The following is a 19,984-nucleotide window of genomic DNA, read 5'->3' as shown; positions in this document are numbered from 1 at the left end:
TTGGAAGATGGCGAGGTGGAAATGCTAGCACAGAAGTATTTCTGCAGTGTAGAAAACCACCCAATAAGCATATGCATCTCTAGAAGGACACATGGTAATGCAGTTGACCTCTGTTTCCCTAAACAAATGCATTTGCATCATACAAAAGTAGGTCTTATTTTTTGGAGGAGTCTTTAAAACTTCATTTAGATCTCAGAACAAATCAAGCAAAACTTGTTTTTTCTGTTTATAATGGGCTGATCAGAGAGGAGCTGATGAAAAACAGCCTTTATTATCCTATTAATAGTCATTTATGGAGAGGGAAAGGTAGTTTGTATTGTTTGCTTATTAAGTTAGCTTGATCGTAGTCTTCATCTCCAAAGATGCAATTTATCTGTCTTGGTGATGGTTCAGCTTTATGTTGAGGTCAGATCTTGAAATGATGGAGTTTACAGGAAGTAGGTTTTTTTAAGAATGACTTTCAAACTCCTCCTTAGTTCTCCCTCTGCAGTTTGAAGTTATAGAAATCACACTAGATTAATTCTGGAAAAAAAACCCAAAACATTTTTAACCTAAACTTAGAGCACAGGAAGTCTTTATCTCTTTAGATAAAGACAGATACGGCAGACTTTATCAGTAATGTTATCTGTGGCTGCTGCATCTATCTTGGGTTCCAGAAACTCATGAAAGCTCCGAGTATTCACCATGCAGAGTGTCAGAGGCTGTATGAGCTAAATGCATAGCTTCATACAGATTTCCTTCCGAGCACTTAATGCGGCTACATAACTTCTTACTTAAATTGTATATATGCTTTACACAATGACATATTTCATAATTTAAAAACCCTACTGTTTTCATTATACCCAGATGAATAAAGTGATTATAGAAAAGGAAACAGTACAGACAAATACTTACTTTAGCTGTGATCTGTATACTGTATTCTTAGTATGATGATAAATTTCTGAATTTAAATTCTGCTACAGCTTGAATGAAGGGAATATATTGTTTTCATCACATAGGTGACAAGTTGAGTTGCTGGGTGAAAGAGATATTAATGGTATCTGGCACTGCTTCAAGGTTTCCCTGCTTGGCTGCTCTGTCGAATATCTGAAGTGCTAAAGCTTGCTACTTCTGCACAGTTAAGATGTTGCTGTTCTAGATGGCTGTGTGGAAAAAATTAGTCAACAGCGTTTCAAAATTAAAAGCTTTGGACCCATGGTTATAACTTAGTATTGTGTTATCACATGAGAGAATTACATCAGATAAAGATTCTTCTTTCATGCTTTATTGTAAAGATTTAAAAAAAAAAACACAACAAACCACTTTTAATCTTTAGTTTAGCAGTTCTTTAGTAGTTACCTCCAAACACCCATTGCTTAGTCTTTGACTAAAGCACAAGACACAAAGTGCACTTAGAAGATGAAATCAGTACATTTGCCTAGCCAGTATTTTCTTCTAGCATAGCTGTTCTTTTGCAATATCTGTTGAAAAAAATTCCTCCTTCATTTTATTTTAACATTATTACATCAAAAATTATTATTATTAGTAAACATTGAAGCATTGCTATACGTCTGTTAGTTTCCTGTGACAATATTGAAATCTATACAGAGCACGAGATGCATCTTTTTCCTATTATGCTCTTGTGGTACTATTCCAACAGTGCTATGGTTTGCATTATTTTGATAAAGGGAGGAATAGGATTGTGGATTCTACTGCAAATATTTGATGGCATACACAGAAAATCTTACATTATTTCCCACAAAAGAGTTGGTAACAAATATGGGCATTATACATGTGGCGTTGCCAGCTATAAGAGCTAAAAGGAATGGGTTTCAGCTAGGTGGAAATACAGAGCATGAGATGTGTAGCAGTCAGCTGTGAGAAGCTTTGAAATTCAGTTCTGCTTACTTTTGTCTGCTTCCTTTCAAATACTTTTAATGTAATTTGTGATAAAGAGTAAAATGCTTAGCTTTGCAGAACTTTCTGCCAAAGTCGTTCCGCTTTCCAGTAGTCTGTTCTCAAATAGTACCTATTGGCAGTTCTTTCTGGAAATTACAACATCAAATATTTGTGCAGATATGTAATGGTACAAAAATCTTTTAGGTGTTGATTTATTTGGTTTGAAAGTCTAAATTCTGGAATTAGATCATAAACACATCAAGATAAAATAGTAGAATGTTGTAAAATTATCCTTTATATTTGCATTCTGCTCAGAAAACATATGCAAGACTGGTGTTTTGCTTAAAGCTTGGGTGTGTGTTTTTTCTCCCTGATAGGAATTCCTACAAACCATAGTAAACCCACCAGTTTCTCCCTGAGGGTGGATAATGCAGTTCCGTTGGTGACCCAAGCCCATGCAATTCAGCCACTACAGATTCGAGCAGGAATCCTTTCTCAGGTTGGCTTACTTTAAAGTAAAAATCTTACTTGTTTTATTATTAGTTGGTAAATATTTTCACCCTGTAGAGTTCTGTTGCAGTCCCTCTTCTGTTTTGTGCTGAACTACAAGCAGCTAATGTAAATTCAGTTGTTCTTTGTATTATGAAATCTCCTCTGCTTCATAACAGACGTGGTCGAATCAGACCCAGCAAATACTGGTTCCTGCATGGCAGCAAGTAGCGCCAGTGGCAGCTCCTGCTACATCTCTGGCCTCTGATCCTGTGGCTGGCCCACAGAGGCTTGGAGACTGGGGGTAAGTCTTTTTTTGCACATATTTTTGTGCAATACCTTAATGGCTTTGCTTTAACAAGATCTACGGATGCGATGCAAATGACTTGCAATTTAAAACTTCCTTTATTTTTCCTCAGGAAGATGATTACCCAGGGCACCCATTACAATTCAATGATACCGCAGCCTCTTTTAACACATCAGATAACCTTGTCTGCCCCTCAGCCAATTAGTGTGGGTATTGCACATGTTGTCTGGCCTCAGCCTGCAGCTACCAAGAGGAACAAACTGTGTCAGAACAGGTTAGTAGAATTATTTCTAACATTCAGAGACAGTTCAGTGGGCAGGGGAATAGCCTGTAAAAGCGGCATGTTTGTTAGCGACAATTATACTTAAATGGTCTTTTGGGAAAACTTGTTCTTTCTGCCCTAAGTTTTCAGTGTTATTTTGGTAATACAGACTAGATGGAAAAATACTTGCAATAGTAAGGTTTTAGTTCCGGTTGATTAGTATGTGCCTATCACGATAGCAAAGTTGTCTTCATAGCCTTTGGGAAGGTATAAGAATATCTTGAGGTAGCTCTAATGAGATATTCCTAAGCTTATGTGCATGAGGATATATCAGCTTTAGACAACTAAAAATAAAGAGGTACTATATAACAGGGTTACAGTATGCCTTACAATTGTCTGAAGAATAGTCTGTCTTTCACTGGTGGCCAAAAATATTTCAGCTTCTTGCTGAAGAAAATATGCCCTACTGCCATACAAAGCATTTGCAAAGGTGTGGGGTGCTCAATAAAGGGAAAAGCATGGGTTACAGAGGGCAATTTCAGCAGTCTTGTTTTAAGCAAGGATTTTATCCAGAGGCTACGAGCTTTTTTTTTCAGGGAGAATCTTCACAAGAAATCTGGCCAGGTTTTGTTTGCTTGTTTTTCACCCAAACAGGATTTTAGTTTCTTTTTTTGTTTATAAGAAAATGGGGGTTTCAATGTATCATATTCAATGTTGTTGCAAATTTCAGTCTTAGATATTACTTAATTTGGATGCGGCAATGTAGCTTCTTATTAGGAAGTTTCTGGATTTTTTTTTATCAATGTCTGAAATCATATATGCCAAATATTTATGACCGTGTTTCCTGTTTTATGTTTTTCTTTGTATTAGTTTAGAAAATTGGTGTGTTAGCCTACGTTGCTTTCTTTGTTTTTGTTGAAAATAATACAGTTTCCAGGTCTGTTGGTAGAGATTCACTAAATGTCAAATGGTGTGTTTTCTTCGCAGGAGCAATGTGTTACAAAATACCAATATCCAAAATTCAGCCTTTATATCTCCAAAGATACTTAACCTGAAGGCTGTCAAGAGAATAAGTTGTATAGAAGCACAGGACAATCATAACTCAGAAGGACAGGAAAGTAACTGTTGTGAAGCATCGGTCAGGCTGGACCCTGATTCATCTCTTTCAACCAAACAGCGGCAGGCTATCTTCATTGCCAGTTCCCCCAGCCCAGCAGTCAGCGTGATCACCATCGGCAGTGACACAGATGAAGATGACATAGGACGAACACGTTCACTGAGAGAGTAAGAATCGATGTTTACTTTTATTAAGGTGTTACTTAAATATAGCTGTCTTAGCATAGCTACTGTATTTAATGAATCTGAGTTAGAAAAAGACAAATGCACTTATAATCAAATTTCACTAAGAAGTTAACTCTGTAGCAGTATATTATTTGAAAGTGACAAATACTTTCAAAAGTCCACCTCATTGATCTATGTACGTTAGGCATTTGCAACAGGAAACAAATAATTTATAACTCTTTTGTAACAGATTTGGTCAAAACAGAATACTTTTAGGTCCAGCATACTTTTTTTTTTTTTTCCTTCTTCTTCTTAATATCGTCATACCCTATTTATTTGTTGAAGATCAGTCTTCTGGCTTTGTATAATCAATGTTATCATTCTAGCAGTAGCATACAGTAGATAACATCACATATGTATGGGTAGAAAATACTTATCTAACAGTATGAAAAGGTGTGCATTTGGGTATAAAAGCAGATGTTGAACGTGGTCCCCTAAAGGAGTTTTCTTCCACAAAGCTATCAAAGAAGCATGTATAATTTTAAATGAGGGCTTAAAAGCGTTTGTTTGTTAGACTTTATTTTTACTTGTAATGATTCTGAACTGGAGGAACTTGTATTTTAAATCTAAACTTTGTCAAATGTTTCAAGGCTCTGAACTGTTGTAGTGAAATGTTTTACCTACTTGTTCTAGTATTGATTCAGTAAAAAATTTATTCATTTAGTAGGTTTCAAAAAACGCATGTTTAGCCTAGAATTTCCAAAAGAACTCTGAAAAGGTTTAAAAATCTGTTTTGGATGTAAAAGAAACAAGGAATTGGACATTAATTTACATTTAAGGGGACTTTTCTAATATTTGACACCTTTTTATTCCATAATGACACCTAAGTCAGTGGCATACGGAAAGAATGAATGAGAGATGATATGTTTGCTCGCTTTCTTCTTGTGTGGTAGGTGTAAAGGTAGCCTTGACTGTGAAGCCTGCCAGAACACCCTGAACATTGACCGCGTGTGTTCACTCAGCAGTCCTGATAGCACTCTGAGTACTAGCTCCTCAGGACAGTCTAGTCCATCTCCTTGCAAGAGATCCAACAGGTAAAAAGCTGTGCTCCTTTCAGTAAAAAGAAAGATCCTAGTGTACAGCAGACTTGGTTTATAATAAAAAATGTGAAAGTTTTGTTATGTTGCCATCTGGTGAGGCTAAACGATGTATTTAAAAATTAATGTATTGGCCTACAGTTGCACAGCGTAGACTGTTCTTTTATCGTTCCTAACAGATGCGTCTTGCTACCTTAGAAGTTTTTCAGAACACTGAATTGAATGATGTTTACACAGAAAATATAAACGTGTTGCATGCAACTTCCTTTAGAACAAGTGTCTTTTAAGGTTGCAAAATTAAGTAAGCCGAAGTAGGATGTGACAGATTTGAAGTTACCAGAACATCTTTAATTTTTGCACCCTCTTGTTCTCCCATTGTGTATCTTGTATTGTAATCTTTAATGACATTGATGTCTTTTTTACTGCTACCAAACATAAGCCTCACTTATGTGAACACTGTTCATTTGAGCAGCTTTTAAATATTTTTATCTTCACAGCTTGATGTCTAGCTTAAGCCTTCATTTTTGGACATTATTCGAAATTCACTCTTACAGAAACAGTCAACGTAAATCTGAACTACTGTATGGCATTTTTTTCTATAGTACCTGACAGCTTGACACTAAAGCATCTATCTGTGTGACACTCGTAAAACACGGATGTGTGACACAGTCAGAAGTTCCCACTGACTTGGGATGTTCTGGCTGGAGCACCTGCAGATGGCTCTTCCTCTTAGTTCAGTCCCTGCCCTTCTGGTGCTAATATGTTGAAATTTTAATTGTAGCTACTTGTGGCTTTTCTACAAATCAGATTCCTAGATATGAGTTTGTGGCCCAAGAAACATTTGGGATATATAGTTGCTGGTATTGGTGAAAAGTTTGGTTCAGTACGATTTACCCAATATCTCATAGAAATTCTGTGACCTAGGGATACAATTCATTTTTTGTCAAGCAACCTGCGGCTGCCATAAGCGTAACCAATTCTTTTATTTTTATTCTACAGTTCACTTCCTATTTTCTGTAGAATAGCTTTCTATATAGAAAAGAGTGATTCAAACTCGGAGCAGTTTCGTTGTGCAAAATGAATAAGATTGGAGTCTTAATGGAAAAAAAGTTTGTTTAAAGTAATTAAAGGTTCTGTCACAGCATGTATTGACAAGGAAATGGAACTGCTGGGCTGTACGGGCAGTTTTATTTGTTTTAAATTTTGGATGGATACGATATATAAATGATTCTGTTTATATAAACACAACCCTCTCCCCTAAAAAAAAAAAGGGTGGGGGTATAAAAAAAAGACTGGTGCATGAACAACTTCGACATCCAGTTGGTATTCTGTAAGGCCTGAAATCTTTGGATTCAGTAAACAAATCTCTGCAGTATTGGATGCTGAATACACTGAAAGGTGTAGTGGGTTGTTACTCTCTACTGTCCAGGGCGGGGAAGGCGTATTCTAAGGAGATGACATGTATAGTCTGATGAGTGCTCGGACTGGGGAAGGGCTTTAAGTTTACTCAAGATGCAGCTTCGTGTCACACGGGTTTTTGAGTGGATTAGTTTTCTATTAGGTTACTAAACTGATCCAACTCATTCTGCGGACACAAGTGCTAGATCCAACAACAAAAGTATAGTAATGGAGCACATGGATAGACTTTTCCTTTTTTTTAGGGTGACTTGATGTAGAAGATAATCCCAGACAAATTTCTGTCATTTCTGGGACTTTGGAAATACTAAAATAAAAAGTTGGCAGAGTTATATAGATGGACTAACCCAGGTATATTTCCTTGGTCTTATTTTCAAGCATTTGTCATTTCTGACTGTGGAAACGAGAATAACTAGAAGCATTTGAGGAATTTCCATTCAAATGGTTAAATTTTAGTAAAGATTTAGTTAACAAGAAATGTCGTATACTGGGAGGCGTCAGGCAGTCTTACTGGCTGATGGTTAACATTGTCAATCCTGCTTACCCTTTAATAACAAAATATTCAAAACTTCAGACAAGTTTTTATAAAGACCTGCTTGATTTTACAGTGTTTTCTTTGAATTGCAAGGAACTGACCTGTAATTCACTTCCCCTCTGTAGTTCAACTTTATGTCAATAGCAGAGGAATGTGTCAGATTCTGGTTTCATTAGCATTTGGCTTATATTAAGTCACATAATTAGTAACTTGAATCAAAAGTTAAGAATATAGAAATATAATTAATTGCTCAGTAGTTGTCACAGTATCACTATTTGTTACTTAAAAAAACTATTCAGACTAACCTAGCTCTGTTGACTAAGACTTCAGGTTTTTGTGCTGGACCTCATAGTGTCAAAGTACTTTTCATGAAAAATTAAATTTTGTAAATGGTTTTATTTATATTGTCTTAATTTAATCACCATGCTATAAGGACCTGTTACATTAGCTATAAAATCACCAAAGGACTTGACCGTATGTTTAGGGGTTAGTGAATTCAGTGCCATTACTTGCATGTTTTAAGTTAAGCATGTGTTCTGCCAATTTTTAATATAAACTGGGGTTTTCATGTTTTTCTAGTTTATAGAAATTCTGAATTCTCATGCCTATCCTCTCTAACTAGAAACTTTGTTAGCATCTACACTTACTCATGACCTCATACCATTCATTTGAGCTCCGTTAAGTGAGGGGATGTCTCTTGCTATCTCTGTAATCCATACCTGCTGCAGTCGCAGTTGAGGACTAGTTAAGTTTGTTTTTAATTGTTGTTAGTGATGGGTCTGTGATGTACCTTTTGCTTGTGTAATAAATAATAGGTAAATGAAATTAATATCTTTTCTGGCAATATGCCTCATCGTAAATTAGTTTCCTTTCCCAGGTTGTTTACTACTTGCTGCCTAGAAGGTATTTAGTTCTGGTTCCACTGATTGGACTGTGGTTTGCTTTTGGCAGCTGGCATTTACCATCATCTTAGCCCTTTCCTCTTCTGATACAAGCATGGAGCTTCAATAAATATTAGCAAAGGCTATTATTATCAGTTGGTTTCTCCACCTCTTTCCCCTTCCATCTGCTTTGGTAAAAGCAGTAGTTGAATGAATGAGTTTGCACCACTTGACCAGCATGGATTTCACAGACCACAAGTGCCAAAATAGCTGCCGTGTAAATAGAGGGTTGTGTTTGTCTCCTTAATCTAAATCTGTGAAAAAGAATCTGTCAGTCACGCACAGGCAGTGCTCTCTGGAGGAACTTCAGAGAGACCTAATTTTTCAGTAGATAAGGTCTAGTGTAGCTGCTGGTGGTTGATATGCAGATGAGAGGGAGCTGCCTGCCGCTGTGCAGATTGCTTCCTCAGCGCGCTCTATCCTATCCTGACTCTCACGGGCCCTAGGGACGGCTTTTTGCAGACTCCGGGATGTGACTGATTTCTAGAAGAAAATTAGATCATTATATTCTCTTTTGCTAGTGTAATAACCATTGGGATACCTTTATGTTTTGATTCAGGAAGAAATGAAATAATCTTCTTCAACCTTTTATTTGACCTAAAAATCCTAAATTTCAGGTGGTTTATAAGTACAAGATTATTTAAAAAATAAATTACAAAGTGGATGCAAGTTGGGTTACACATCTAAGTCTTTATGTAGAAATTATCTCCTTTCTCTGAGCCTTGCAATGTATGGGTAGAATGAGTTTGAATATTGAACTGCCATCTGAATGTCTGTGCTTGTATAATTAAAATGTAACATTTTTATCCACCTTTGAGTAGTTTCACTTCCATAAATTTTATGTGGTAATTTAATAAAATGCATCTATATTATGAAAATGTATTTGTTTCAATGCAATACTTTTATTTTTGATAGTATGTCAGATGACGAACAGGAAAGTGGATGTGATACAGTGGATGGTTCCCCAACTTCAGACTCTTCGGGACATGACAGCCCATTTGTGGAAAATGGCTTTGTAGCTAATACCAATAAAAATAAGGAAGCAAGAGCATCAGTTAATCCTGAAACCAAATCAGCTGTTTGCACGGTAGTGGTACCACCAATGAGACTTGAAAACAGGTTACATCTCGATGAACAGATGGTGAATACAGGTAAGTTATTTCAGGTGTTTTTTTCTTTCTATACCAGTAGATAAGAATAGAAATTTGAATGTTTATTCAATAGCCATACATATGAAGATTTTGACCTACTCGTATGTCTGCTAATCTCTAATAAACACTTCTAAGTTGTGTTGGTTTTTTAAGACTTTAATTAGTGTATTATTTTATTCTTTCTCCCTGTATGCTGAAGTAAATGAAACTTTGTCTAACTTTTGTTAGAAGAGACTAGGGACAACAAAAACATAACTTTGTTCATTTATATCTTCAAAGATGCTACATGCCAGCCACTGAAAAAGGGTCGGTCTGTCCTGGGAAGAATAAACCAGTCTTCTGTCATAGGAAACCGTCAGCAAAAACTGACATCAGCATTCCATCAGCAACATATAAACTTCAGTCAGGTATGTGTACTTACTCACATCTAAGTATTTATTTTTTCTGTCTTGAGGTTCCAAACATGCTGAATGCTCACAATTTCAATTGCTGTAAATGGCAACTGCAGGTTTTCCACAACTTGATTGCAGAAGTGTTCAAATCTTGAAAATGGATTTCAACTTACTGGGCAAGTCATAAGTATCTTTCACTTTTGGTCATTTTCTTTAAAGCAGCTGACTTTATTTTTAAAAATGATAGAAAAGCCATACTGGGAAAATTATTAATGCCTACACAAAATCAAAGCACGAGACAAAATGAAAAAAATGTAAGCACATTTTTTTTCCCCCTGTATCCAAATGCTAAAAACGCTCATAGGGTGCAGTTAAAAACTGGGGCTATATTTCAGTCTTGTTCTGTTAGTGGTGTGCACAAAAATGCTTGTAGTTTGAGTATCCAGAGATGAGATAGAGCTTAGCAAACCCAACTGTTTCTTACCTTTGCTGCCAGGTAGTGAAGCTGGGGCAGGAAGAGGTTGTGATTGTAGTTCAATCCAGTGTTGGAAGATAGCCAAAGTTAATTTAAAAGCTACTTTTATCATTACCCAACAACATAGTAAATGTGTCTACTGTGGCTGAGAACTGAAGTTTACACATGACATCAAGTTTAAGCCCCTTTTAATTAATTAATTTTGAGCTGTAGCTGCATTGAGCTTTTGGTTAGATATCTGGAGGTACATTTAATATAAGAGCAGTACCTGTTTGTATAAGTCTTGCAGAGTAACTGTGAATATTAAACTGCAAGTTAAATACTAAATGCAAGCATGCTATATGTAGATAAGAGGATTTACCAATAATTACTTGAATAGTTTAGACTGAAAGAAACATTTGGGTGGGTGACACAATCTCACCTTCTGCATGATTATGCAGAAGGATTGGTTTAATTAATTCTAAGCAAACCTTAATATGATCAGCATAGTATTAATTCTTAATCTCTTCAATGAGTGCAGCTCCTCAGCCTCTTGGCAGAAAGTGTAGAATGTTATCTTCATTACAAAAATTTATGCTGATCCTTCCTTCTTTGGTAGATGCTCTATGTAGTTTGAAGTCTGCATCATTTAGTGGGAGTAATTGATTTTTAGTCTTTCTCTTTATAATTGTTAATGATTGCCACATCTTCCTGTGATCATAGCCCTAGACTTCTGTTTGCCTAGTTGTCTCAGATATTTTCAATCCGTTTATTATTTTTTCTGCTCTCCTCTAAAATTTCTCTCCTATTTGTCCTCTTTGTGCCTCATTATGGTGCCCAAACTGAATGCAGCACTTCCAATTGATGCCAAGCCAGTGCTGAGTAGAGTGGAATAAGCACCTTGCTCATGTGATACATGGTATTTCTGTTAAAACAGCCCAGCATGGCATTTTATCTTTTTTTTTTCTTTTTTTATTGCAAGAGCATTAAAATAACTTGTGTTCTGTTTACCATCTTACTGTCAGATTTCCTGTCTGTGCTACTATCTAAATAGCTAATTTTTTTGTTTTGTTTAAGCATTTAATTATTCCTGTCTCTGTTTCTCTTGATTTTAAGTTGACTAGTTTTAGTGCATTATTCCATTTTTCAAACTCTCTTTATACTTAGAAATATTCAGACCTGCCCATTTCTGTGTGTGGACAGGTTCAGCACTTTGGATCTGGGCCGCAGGAATGGAACGGAAACTATGCTCACCGGAGGCAGCAGGCTTACATCCCAGCCAGCATTGCCGGTCACGCTTTCTCCCTTCCGCAAGGAAGTCCAAATCACACTACCGTGCACGCGCATCTCTCTGGAAGTACCCACCTTGGAGGACAGCCTGCTATTCTTCCGTACCCGTCGTCGGCGCCCCTTAGTACTGCTGCACCTGTTGCCCACCTCCTTGCCTCACCATGTACCTCAAGACCCTTGTTACAACATCCAACGTACAATATATCTCATCCCAGTGGTATAGTACACCAAGTTCCAGTTGGCATAAATCCCCGTCTCTTACCTTCCCCAACCATTCATCAGACTCAATACAAACCGATTTTCCCACCACATTCGTACATTGCAGCATCACCTGCTTACACAGGATTTCCATTGAGTCCAACAAAACTCAGCCAGTATCCATTTATGTGAGAACTCAAATACAGTTTATTGAGGAAGTTCAATGATACAGAAGTTTGATTTAAGAAGAAACATGGTATTTATTAAATATTAGCCATGGCACAACAGGAAAATTATTTTTTTGAATCATGTAGACTTGGGTGCAATTTAAACAACTCTGAGCTTTAAAAAAACTCACTTTTAATGTGTTTTGCACATTTGGTATAACTTGTCTTTGGTCATGTTATCTTCTTATATAGTAACTTTAGACAGGTGACTTGTGGGAGCAGAAATCTGGTTTTGCTCCTGCTATTTTTTATAAAATTGCCTTCGAACTAGTGCAAGACACGTCTACATTTGGGAAGCCATTCAGTGTACAGAACTAGAGCAACAGATGCACATGTCAGCAGTACAGTGTAGAAGTAACTTGTTTGTATTGCGTATCTTGGTGTTTAAATGTTGAGTCACTTATCTAAAAGTTGAGCTGTTGTTCTTCACATTGCATGTGTCTTTTGCATGGGCAAAAAAAAAAGCCTAAACATTGCTCTTAAATGTTGTTGTCCTAATAATCTCAGCTGCATTGTAAACTGTTCCCACACATAGTGCCTTAAATATTTGAGGTTGTTAATGTTATTACTTATATATAAATGTTGAGGACTGCAGCACTTAAAAATTCAGATCTGCTGATTTTTTGATAGCGTAATGCTCATTTTGGGTTTTGTGTGGTATGATTTTAGTATTGGGTGTGTTTTCCTTATCGGGAAGGCAGCATGTTTTGCTGTAGCCGAATTTTGCTGTCTTTTTTCCCCAGAATGATCTAGCTTCAGGACAAGACTTTAGTAGTGCTTAAGAAAAGTTGATTCAGTAGCTATTGAATAGTGACACACAACACAGTATTTCATACTGGTAAATGGAACTGCAATACAACCTAAGTAGTTTATTTTAAAAGTGTTTGTCTAATTGGATATAATAAAATGTTTAGAGGTGCGGTAGGCATGACTGACTAGCTAATGAAAGAAAAAGCCAAGTGCTCATTGATCCATGACGTGGTTTCATCTTAGCTTGAGCAAACCATGCAGTATTTAATAACTAGTAGCAGAATATTTACTATTGAAGCTTGAAAAGATGTGAGTTCTTTGTGTGCAATCTTTCATTTATGCATGGGAGAGATTTTAGTCTTTTTACATTATAGTATTTGTTTTAGCCTGTTGCGGGTGTTTGCTTATTTAATACATTCCGTCAGGGACGTAAATTACATGCTTTTTGCATTATTTTTTTCCTTAGGAAGTGTGTCTTTTTCGGTTTTTTTGTTTTGTTCAAATGAAGTTGCTTTTGCAGCACCAAAGACTTAATCATCCATTTCCTATGAAAGGTAGCTACTTTTTCATAGACCTCAAGTATACTGTAGTGTAGAGATGGGATTTACAGAAGGTATTAAGCTGAGGCTGTGTTTTAGCTTATGGGCAAGTAATAAATTGTATCATTTATCTTGAATGTATCATAGATAAGCTGCTATATAATGATTGCCACTTCAGATAGCTGTGAAATTAGGTGATTAACTAGTTCTTTCTTAGCCTTCTAATTTCTGTACAAGTCTAATTACATGAAATAGAAGCCAGGTTTTGGGTTTGGGTTTTTTTATTATTTTGTTTTCATGTTTGAAGTGTCGTAACTACTATACTGTAAATGATGGAAGATGATTGCATATTTTTTTTGGGGTGTGTTATTTGCATCAGTATTTTATCTCCATTAACTTTGAGCTCATCACTGCATATAAGTGGATGTATTGATGTAACTTAATTTTTTTATGTTTTCATATTGGCATTGTGTAGACACTTAAGAAGCTGCATCTTGCAGGCTTGACTTAACTTTTTTTTAAAACAAAATCTGGAATACAATCCTTGCAATGTTGACTGGAATAAGAGTGCAAAGCATTTGAGTTTAACTCTGTCGATAAGCTAATAACTGGTAATCTTTTTCTTTACTCCACTAACACAAGCAGTGTTTTATTTAATGAATGTCTGAATGAAATAAATGTGCCTACATTTGATTTATTTTTTAAATAATAACTAAAACACAACAGTATTAGATCATAATAAAAATACCAGCAGTACATTTTTAATCACACTGAAAATTAAGAAACCTAACTTTTCCCAAAAGTTTCAGTGTTTTTAGTAGTCAACTCTATGCATTTTGTACAAGTGTGTGTATATAAAGTATACATTAGAAACTAGGAGTATCCTGATGAATTTGAAATCTTATCAACACATATATAAAGCCTAAATATAGGGCGTCAAGAAAATGCTCAAATTGGATATCCACCTTACCACTTCAAACTTGTGCTATATGGTCCAGCAGATAGTTTTCTGTTCACTCCCTTGTGTTGGGAAGCGATGTTTTTTTGGTGCTTACTCCATTGCAGGCAATGGACACACCAAGAATCACCAATGTAAAGGGAGTAAATGAATTTTGTATTGTGATAACAAAAAAATACTGCATTTTTTTCTGGGGCCATGGGGATCTTCATTGGTCTGTATTTACTGTGCTTTCTTTTTACTGTGCTTAAGGTTTTAAGCTAACATGCTTGTTAAATTGACACTATTATCTGTAGATCACAACAGTACCCTATTGTGTGCAGGAAAAAGTTGCTGTAAATGCTCCCCAAATTAGATCTGCTGCTCTTTCTATGTATTGTAATTTTAGAAATGTCTGCATTTCAAAGAACGAAATATTTGGGATCCTGCCACAGCTTAAATTCCATATACTGGGTGACTTTTCCCCCATCCTGCAATATACTCTGAGAGAACGGACTCTTGTCGCTGCAAGTGTCCGGGGCCCATCTGCAGAAAAAAAAGCTTTCAGGGTGAGGGCCTTTTCTGTGAAAAAAGTCATCCTCTGAGAAGCATTTATACACGTTACTGTTTTAATGCCTTTTTTAAATAAAACACTGCATGACTATGGAATTGCATATCTGCATATTACTTTAATTTGCAAGATTTTATATGAATTTCTTGTGTTCAGTTTTTAACTTTACTTCAGGGTGTTTTATTGGTCAAATATGCTACTGTATTAACTTTTTTGGTTTTAATTTTTAAATTTTCTGTTTTTACTGCTAATTAACTTGGTTTGTGTTAAGTAAAAGTTAAATCACACTGCAAGCTGTAGGAAGACTTGTTCTAGAAACACCCAGTGATAGAGACTTGATTAATAAGTTTGAACTGTTACTGTTTAACAATTTGTAGACTTGTGGCTTTTTTTTGCTTTGGATTTCTATGCTACACTAGTTCGCCATGTAGCAATTGCACTGTGCAATATTACAATACGAGGACTGGGAAAATTTTTTATGGATGTAATGTCTCTTACAGTTTGCGATAGTATTTCTTTCTAGTTCTCAGTGATTTAAATGTGACCAAGCCTTCTGTACTTTGTCACAAAAAGCGGGTTTTCCAGGTGACTATTTTGGTGAGTGTCAAAATAAGAATTTATGGTGTATTACTGTCGAGATTCACTTTGAATTAAAATATATATTGCAGCAGATGACTTTTGGTGGCTTTCATTTTTTGTCGTGTTACATCAAGGCTGGATTAAAGTAAAGGCAATGAAAATTCATGGGAAGGGCTCTAAAATTCTGATATAATCATTTGACTAAGCTGCTCTTCTTTCTGAAATTTTAAATTTTATTAACTCTATCCCTGCTGAAACCAGGACAATTAACTTTCAAGGTTTGCTTTTAGGATGGTCTTAAGAATCTGCCTTTAATGTAGCTAAACCTTGAAGGTTCTTTGTTCCAGTTGTCCCACTTTTACAACCTTAGGAAAAGGTTATCTGGCCCAGATACCAGCAGACACATTGCCGCTGCTGAAGTTCGTATCAAGCCTGTGGCAACTGCCGCTTGGCCAGCAGGAAGGTGGTCCCGCTGCCGCAGGTGGCCCCGCGCGGTCAGTGGCTCCAGATGGCCAGCCTGCTATGGACCAGACGTCCACGGAAGGTGCATTTGCCGCTGCTGTTGCCAGCCGAATGTGCTCAGATTCTGCCACGGGGTTACAGCACTTACTGAAATCTAGTGGTTTGGAAGTTGTCATGAAGCAGGCTATTGGGTATGCGTATTTATGAAGTAGCATGGTTTCTGTGCTTAACATAGCATTTAAGGTGCTGTCATAAATGAAATGTAAAAGACTGAAATGACAGTGCAATATATTTTTGATACCAAACTATTTCAGCATTGACAGAAAGCTTTACTTTGCTAAATACGAGGTGCTGCTGTTACTGATCTTTCACAGCTGCTCACTCTTCACTGCAAGTTGGTCATGCTGTCTGCAAAGCTCTTCCTGCAGCACTTACACCTTAGGCTACGTGAAAACACATCTGTCCGAATTCTACAGACACCTCTGCTATGAAAGCTGCTTCCTTTTCGTTCTTTGCAGTTAGATTTGCATATTGTTGACTTTTAAATGTGCATTGGTGTTGGTATCTATATCCATCATCTCCCATTGAAAATAGGGCCACTATCTTGCTGTATTTTACACTCTTGATCTTGGAAACGTCTAGCAAACAAGGAAAGGCAGCCTGAGCCTTTCAGAAGGAATACACTGTCTCTGAAGTCTTTCGTTCTTGCTTCCTATTAGTAATAATGTCCAGCTGTCCCCATGCTCTTTCCTGTCCTGTCCCTAGGACTAGGACAGACAATTATGAGTAAGTAATCTTCCTCTCAACTATTTTTAGGATGACTAATACTGGTTTAAAATTTGGAGAGTATTTTCCCTGTCACCGAATGCAAAGGACAAATTTATACCGCAGTTGTGATAGCAGATACATTCAAGGAAGAGCTTTCAGAGTCAATGGAGCTGTCACATGCTACAGATCTGTAGTGGGACAAACTGGTTCAGGATGATGCAATGTTTTCTCAATGAATTAGCTTAGGTTTTCAGCTGGAGAGATGATCAGTCTCTGGGAGGCAACAGAGAAGCTACTGTTTGGTATCACTCAGTCCAGTCCTAACGATCGTGGTAGATTCACACTAATCAGTGCAACTTGCACATACAGCGACTTCAGCTCCTGTAATGAATTGAGGGCAGCATGAGTCAAAGTTTTGGCAGGGTTGTGAAATACTACTGCTCCCCTCTTAAAGAGCCGTAACTTCCTTATAGGCCTATAAGGCATGACTTCTGCGGTACAGAGCTCAGAAACGCTGGAGAAATGCTGTAGCCGTTCCTGCCTCTCTTTGCACACGGAATGACACCGTGACTTAAATGGTCGGTCTGACACCAATGAGATCCTGCTGTGCAGGAAGGCATATTACATCATGGATAAGATTTGATGGTGATTGATGTTTATTATATCTTCCTACCTTTCACCTGTAAGAAGGTGCATTTTATCTCTTAAGAGAGTTAGGTACATGCTCTAAGCAGGTCCAGGTAATTCCAGCTGCCCCTGTCTTGGGGAACAGCGCTGACTATTCTTTGTTAGAACAATGAAGCTTCATGCTGAGAGGCTGAAATGCACATTTGAATGGATTCTTCTCCTTAAATCCTGAAGTAGCAGGTCGGGAGCATCTGCGCCCTGTTGGTAGAGGTGCCCGGAGACTGAACTCTGTTCTGTGGTTGTATCTGTGGAGTGAGATGTTCATAAACTTGGCCTGTTTATTCATCAAAACTAAAAACGCCAACTGTTCTGTTGCAAAGGTAGAAGCCATGGCCTGCCACCTGCTTCATGGAGAAGTCACTGCATGGCCACTAGTCTCACCTATGAATGAGGTTCTCATCTATGGGTTCCTTCATAAAGACAAGCAAGACTTAAAATGATTGCGGTAGGTCTACTGAAAGCAAGGCAATTTTGGATCTAGGTTTTACTCATCATTTCAACCAAGGTCATAGAGATGATGTCAACCTATTGCTCTGGGGCAAAGGTTGGAGAATCCATGCAAACATGAATTTTTGTCTCTGTGTACGTGGTTTATCGTTATGTAGCATGGTAAACTAGTACTCTTCCCCAGCAAGAGACATACTGGTCCTATGGAGAAATACTCAATACATCTCCTTAGCCAACTAGAGTAGAACTTCACGGGCATGGAACATCTTGATTCTTTATCCATACTAAGATATCTATTCTAGAATCTGGACTACTTTGTAGCATTAAGGATTCCATAGCTGAGAGGAAGCCAGGTTACAAGTATGTCCACTCCACCTCCCTGTACCACAAGTGCAATCACAGAAGGGAATACATGGGCAACACGCATGTGCTGCTCGCAAAAAAAAGAAGTTCCTGATATCAGGTATACAGAGCACATGCACACTCTAGGAGAGCATGTATGCAGGAAAGCAAATCTCGACACCAAGTATGGATACCCCCCAGAGGTTGAAATTATCTTTCTGGACAATGAAGATGAATATAATTGGGAAAGGTAAGTTTAGGAAATAGCTAACTACAGTTATTTGGGAAAACTTTCGTGATTTTTCACTAGCTGTAAGAGATCCTATCCAGCCATCATTCTGGAAAATACGCATTTTAAAAATCCTTTGAAATAACAACTAAATCTGCTAGGAAAAAAAAAAAACCCTTGTATTATATACAAAATACATACATAACATATACTGTATAATGGAAAATTAAGAGATGACTGTAATGTTTAAGAGCTAGATCAGGAAAAAGCACTGTCGAAATTAAGTTAATGATGGATCTATTACAGAGGTTGTGTTATGACAAAACCTAGAAAAATATGAAAATAATGAAAATGGCTTTTACAGAGGACTCCCTAAAGATAACAAAAGGTACCACCAGAGGGCCCTGCACTAAATGCGTTGGCCCTAAATAAACCCGAGTGAGGAGTAAGCTATCCATTTTACTATAATAATCATACAACTGCCATCTTTTCTCTGTGGATAGTCATTAGTAGTCATCATGTGGAAGCTTATTTTGCATAGACTGAATTAGTGATTTGAGGAAAAAGTGAGTAAAATGGCACAAATGGGACATATTAGTGGCCGAGTAATTGTATTGGTGACATTCTGAGTGTGCTAACCTAGTCAGATAAATATGTAATTATGGGTCATCAGGACTTTGGGGATGCTCTGCGTAGCTGGGTAGCAGGATGTAAAGCTGTGGCTTGCCCATGCTGGGGCTTGCTCTACCTCAAACCTGACTTTTAAGAATTTATCAGAAAGACAACTACTTCCTTTCTGCTGGAATTGCTGGGAGGCCAGGACAGCTTTCCCGCATGTAAGCAGTGATGTGCCCTTTCAGAATCAGCTGTCGGGGTCCTGGAGCACGTTCTGCCGCGAGCCCACCTTCGCTTTGCTCCTCCTCCCCACCATCACTGTCTCTTGCCCACAGACATGATCTGGGAACAAAACTCAAGGAAGCAGTGCCAGGAAAGAAATTATATTAGAATAAAGAATTCACATTACCTCTGCTGCAAATACTAATTACAGAAAACACTGAATGTGAATTGCCGTGATGTTTGGTCTGACTGTGACTGAGGCAGCTTCTGCCTCTTGCTGGGGCTCACCTTCTCTGATCTCCATTATACATTTTATGTACTGGTTGGTCTCCTGCTGTGCCTTTAAGCATCGCAGAGGCAAATCTCCGTCCTTTGAAGCTGCCCTTTCAGCCTAGAGGTCACGGGCAGGGAGAGAGTGACCAAGTGAGTGCAGGAGAGGCGCTGACAGGAGAAGACCTTTCCTGTGTTTGCACGCTGGGTGGCTGAGGACGTAGCTGCCCATTTGCTCAACCCCTGCGGTATGCTCCAGCTTCTTTATTCTCAGAGCTGTTTCTGCACTTGCAGCCATGCTGCCAGCGGTGCTCTGTGCTGTGGCAGGGCTTGGGCTGCTTCGCAAGAAGAGATGCTCGCTGGCACCTCAGATAATGAGGGCCATCTTTGGAGGTGTCCTAGCCCGGAGACTCACAAGTACATCAGCTGGCAATAAACAGCTCCCGAGGTGAGCAGAGCAGGACTTTCAGTCTTGCCAGGTCACAGGACCACTGTGAGTGAGCGCAGCTTCATTTGCACCTAAAGGGTAGTGCTGGGCACAATTGCTTCAAAAAATTAGGGAGGGAGTCCGGGCCAAGAGCTGGTACTGCCTTCAACGTGCCCTCGAAGGCACGGAGGGGGGAGGCTTTTCCCCCACCACCCGTCTCC

The 19,984-nt window shown here is 37.9% G+C and overlaps 1 protein-coding gene across 2 annotated transcripts in view; it reads left to right on the top strand.

Annotated features, from left to right (window-relative positions):
- HIPK3 (homeodomain interacting protein kinase 3) overlaps positions 1-15,386 on the top strand; it is a 116,522-nt gene extending 101,136 nt beyond the window's left edge. For both annotated transcript variants that reach the window (XM_009334499.1, XM_009334498.1), the window contains exons 9-16: positions 2,256-2,377; positions 2,547-2,671; positions 2,787-2,948; positions 3,924-4,220; positions 5,171-5,311; positions 9,122-9,357; positions 9,637-9,764; positions 11,407-15,386. In XM_009334499.1, the coding sequence (XP_009332774.1) occupies positions 2,256-2,377; positions 2,547-2,671; positions 2,787-2,948; positions 3,924-4,220; positions 5,171-5,311; positions 9,122-9,357; positions 9,637-9,764; positions 11,407-11,883 (1,688 nt within the window). In that variant the 3' untranslated portion in view covers positions 11,884-15,386. The remainder of the gene's footprint in view (positions 1-2,255; positions 2,378-2,546; positions 2,672-2,786; positions 2,949-3,923; positions 4,221-5,170; positions 5,312-9,121; positions 9,358-9,636; positions 9,765-11,406) is intronic.
- The last annotated feature ends 4,598 nt before the right edge of the window (positions 15,387-19,984 follow it).

The sequence above is a fragment of the Pygoscelis adeliae genome, unplaced genomic scaffold (assembly GCF_000699105.1).
Source record: "Pygoscelis adeliae isolate BGI_AS28 unplaced genomic scaffold, ASM69910v1 Scaffold171, whole genome shotgun sequence".
Taxonomy (NCBI): domain Eukaryota; kingdom Metazoa; phylum Chordata; class Aves; order Sphenisciformes; family Spheniscidae; genus Pygoscelis; species Pygoscelis adeliae.
This window is presented reverse-complemented; position numbering and strand designations above follow the sequence as displayed.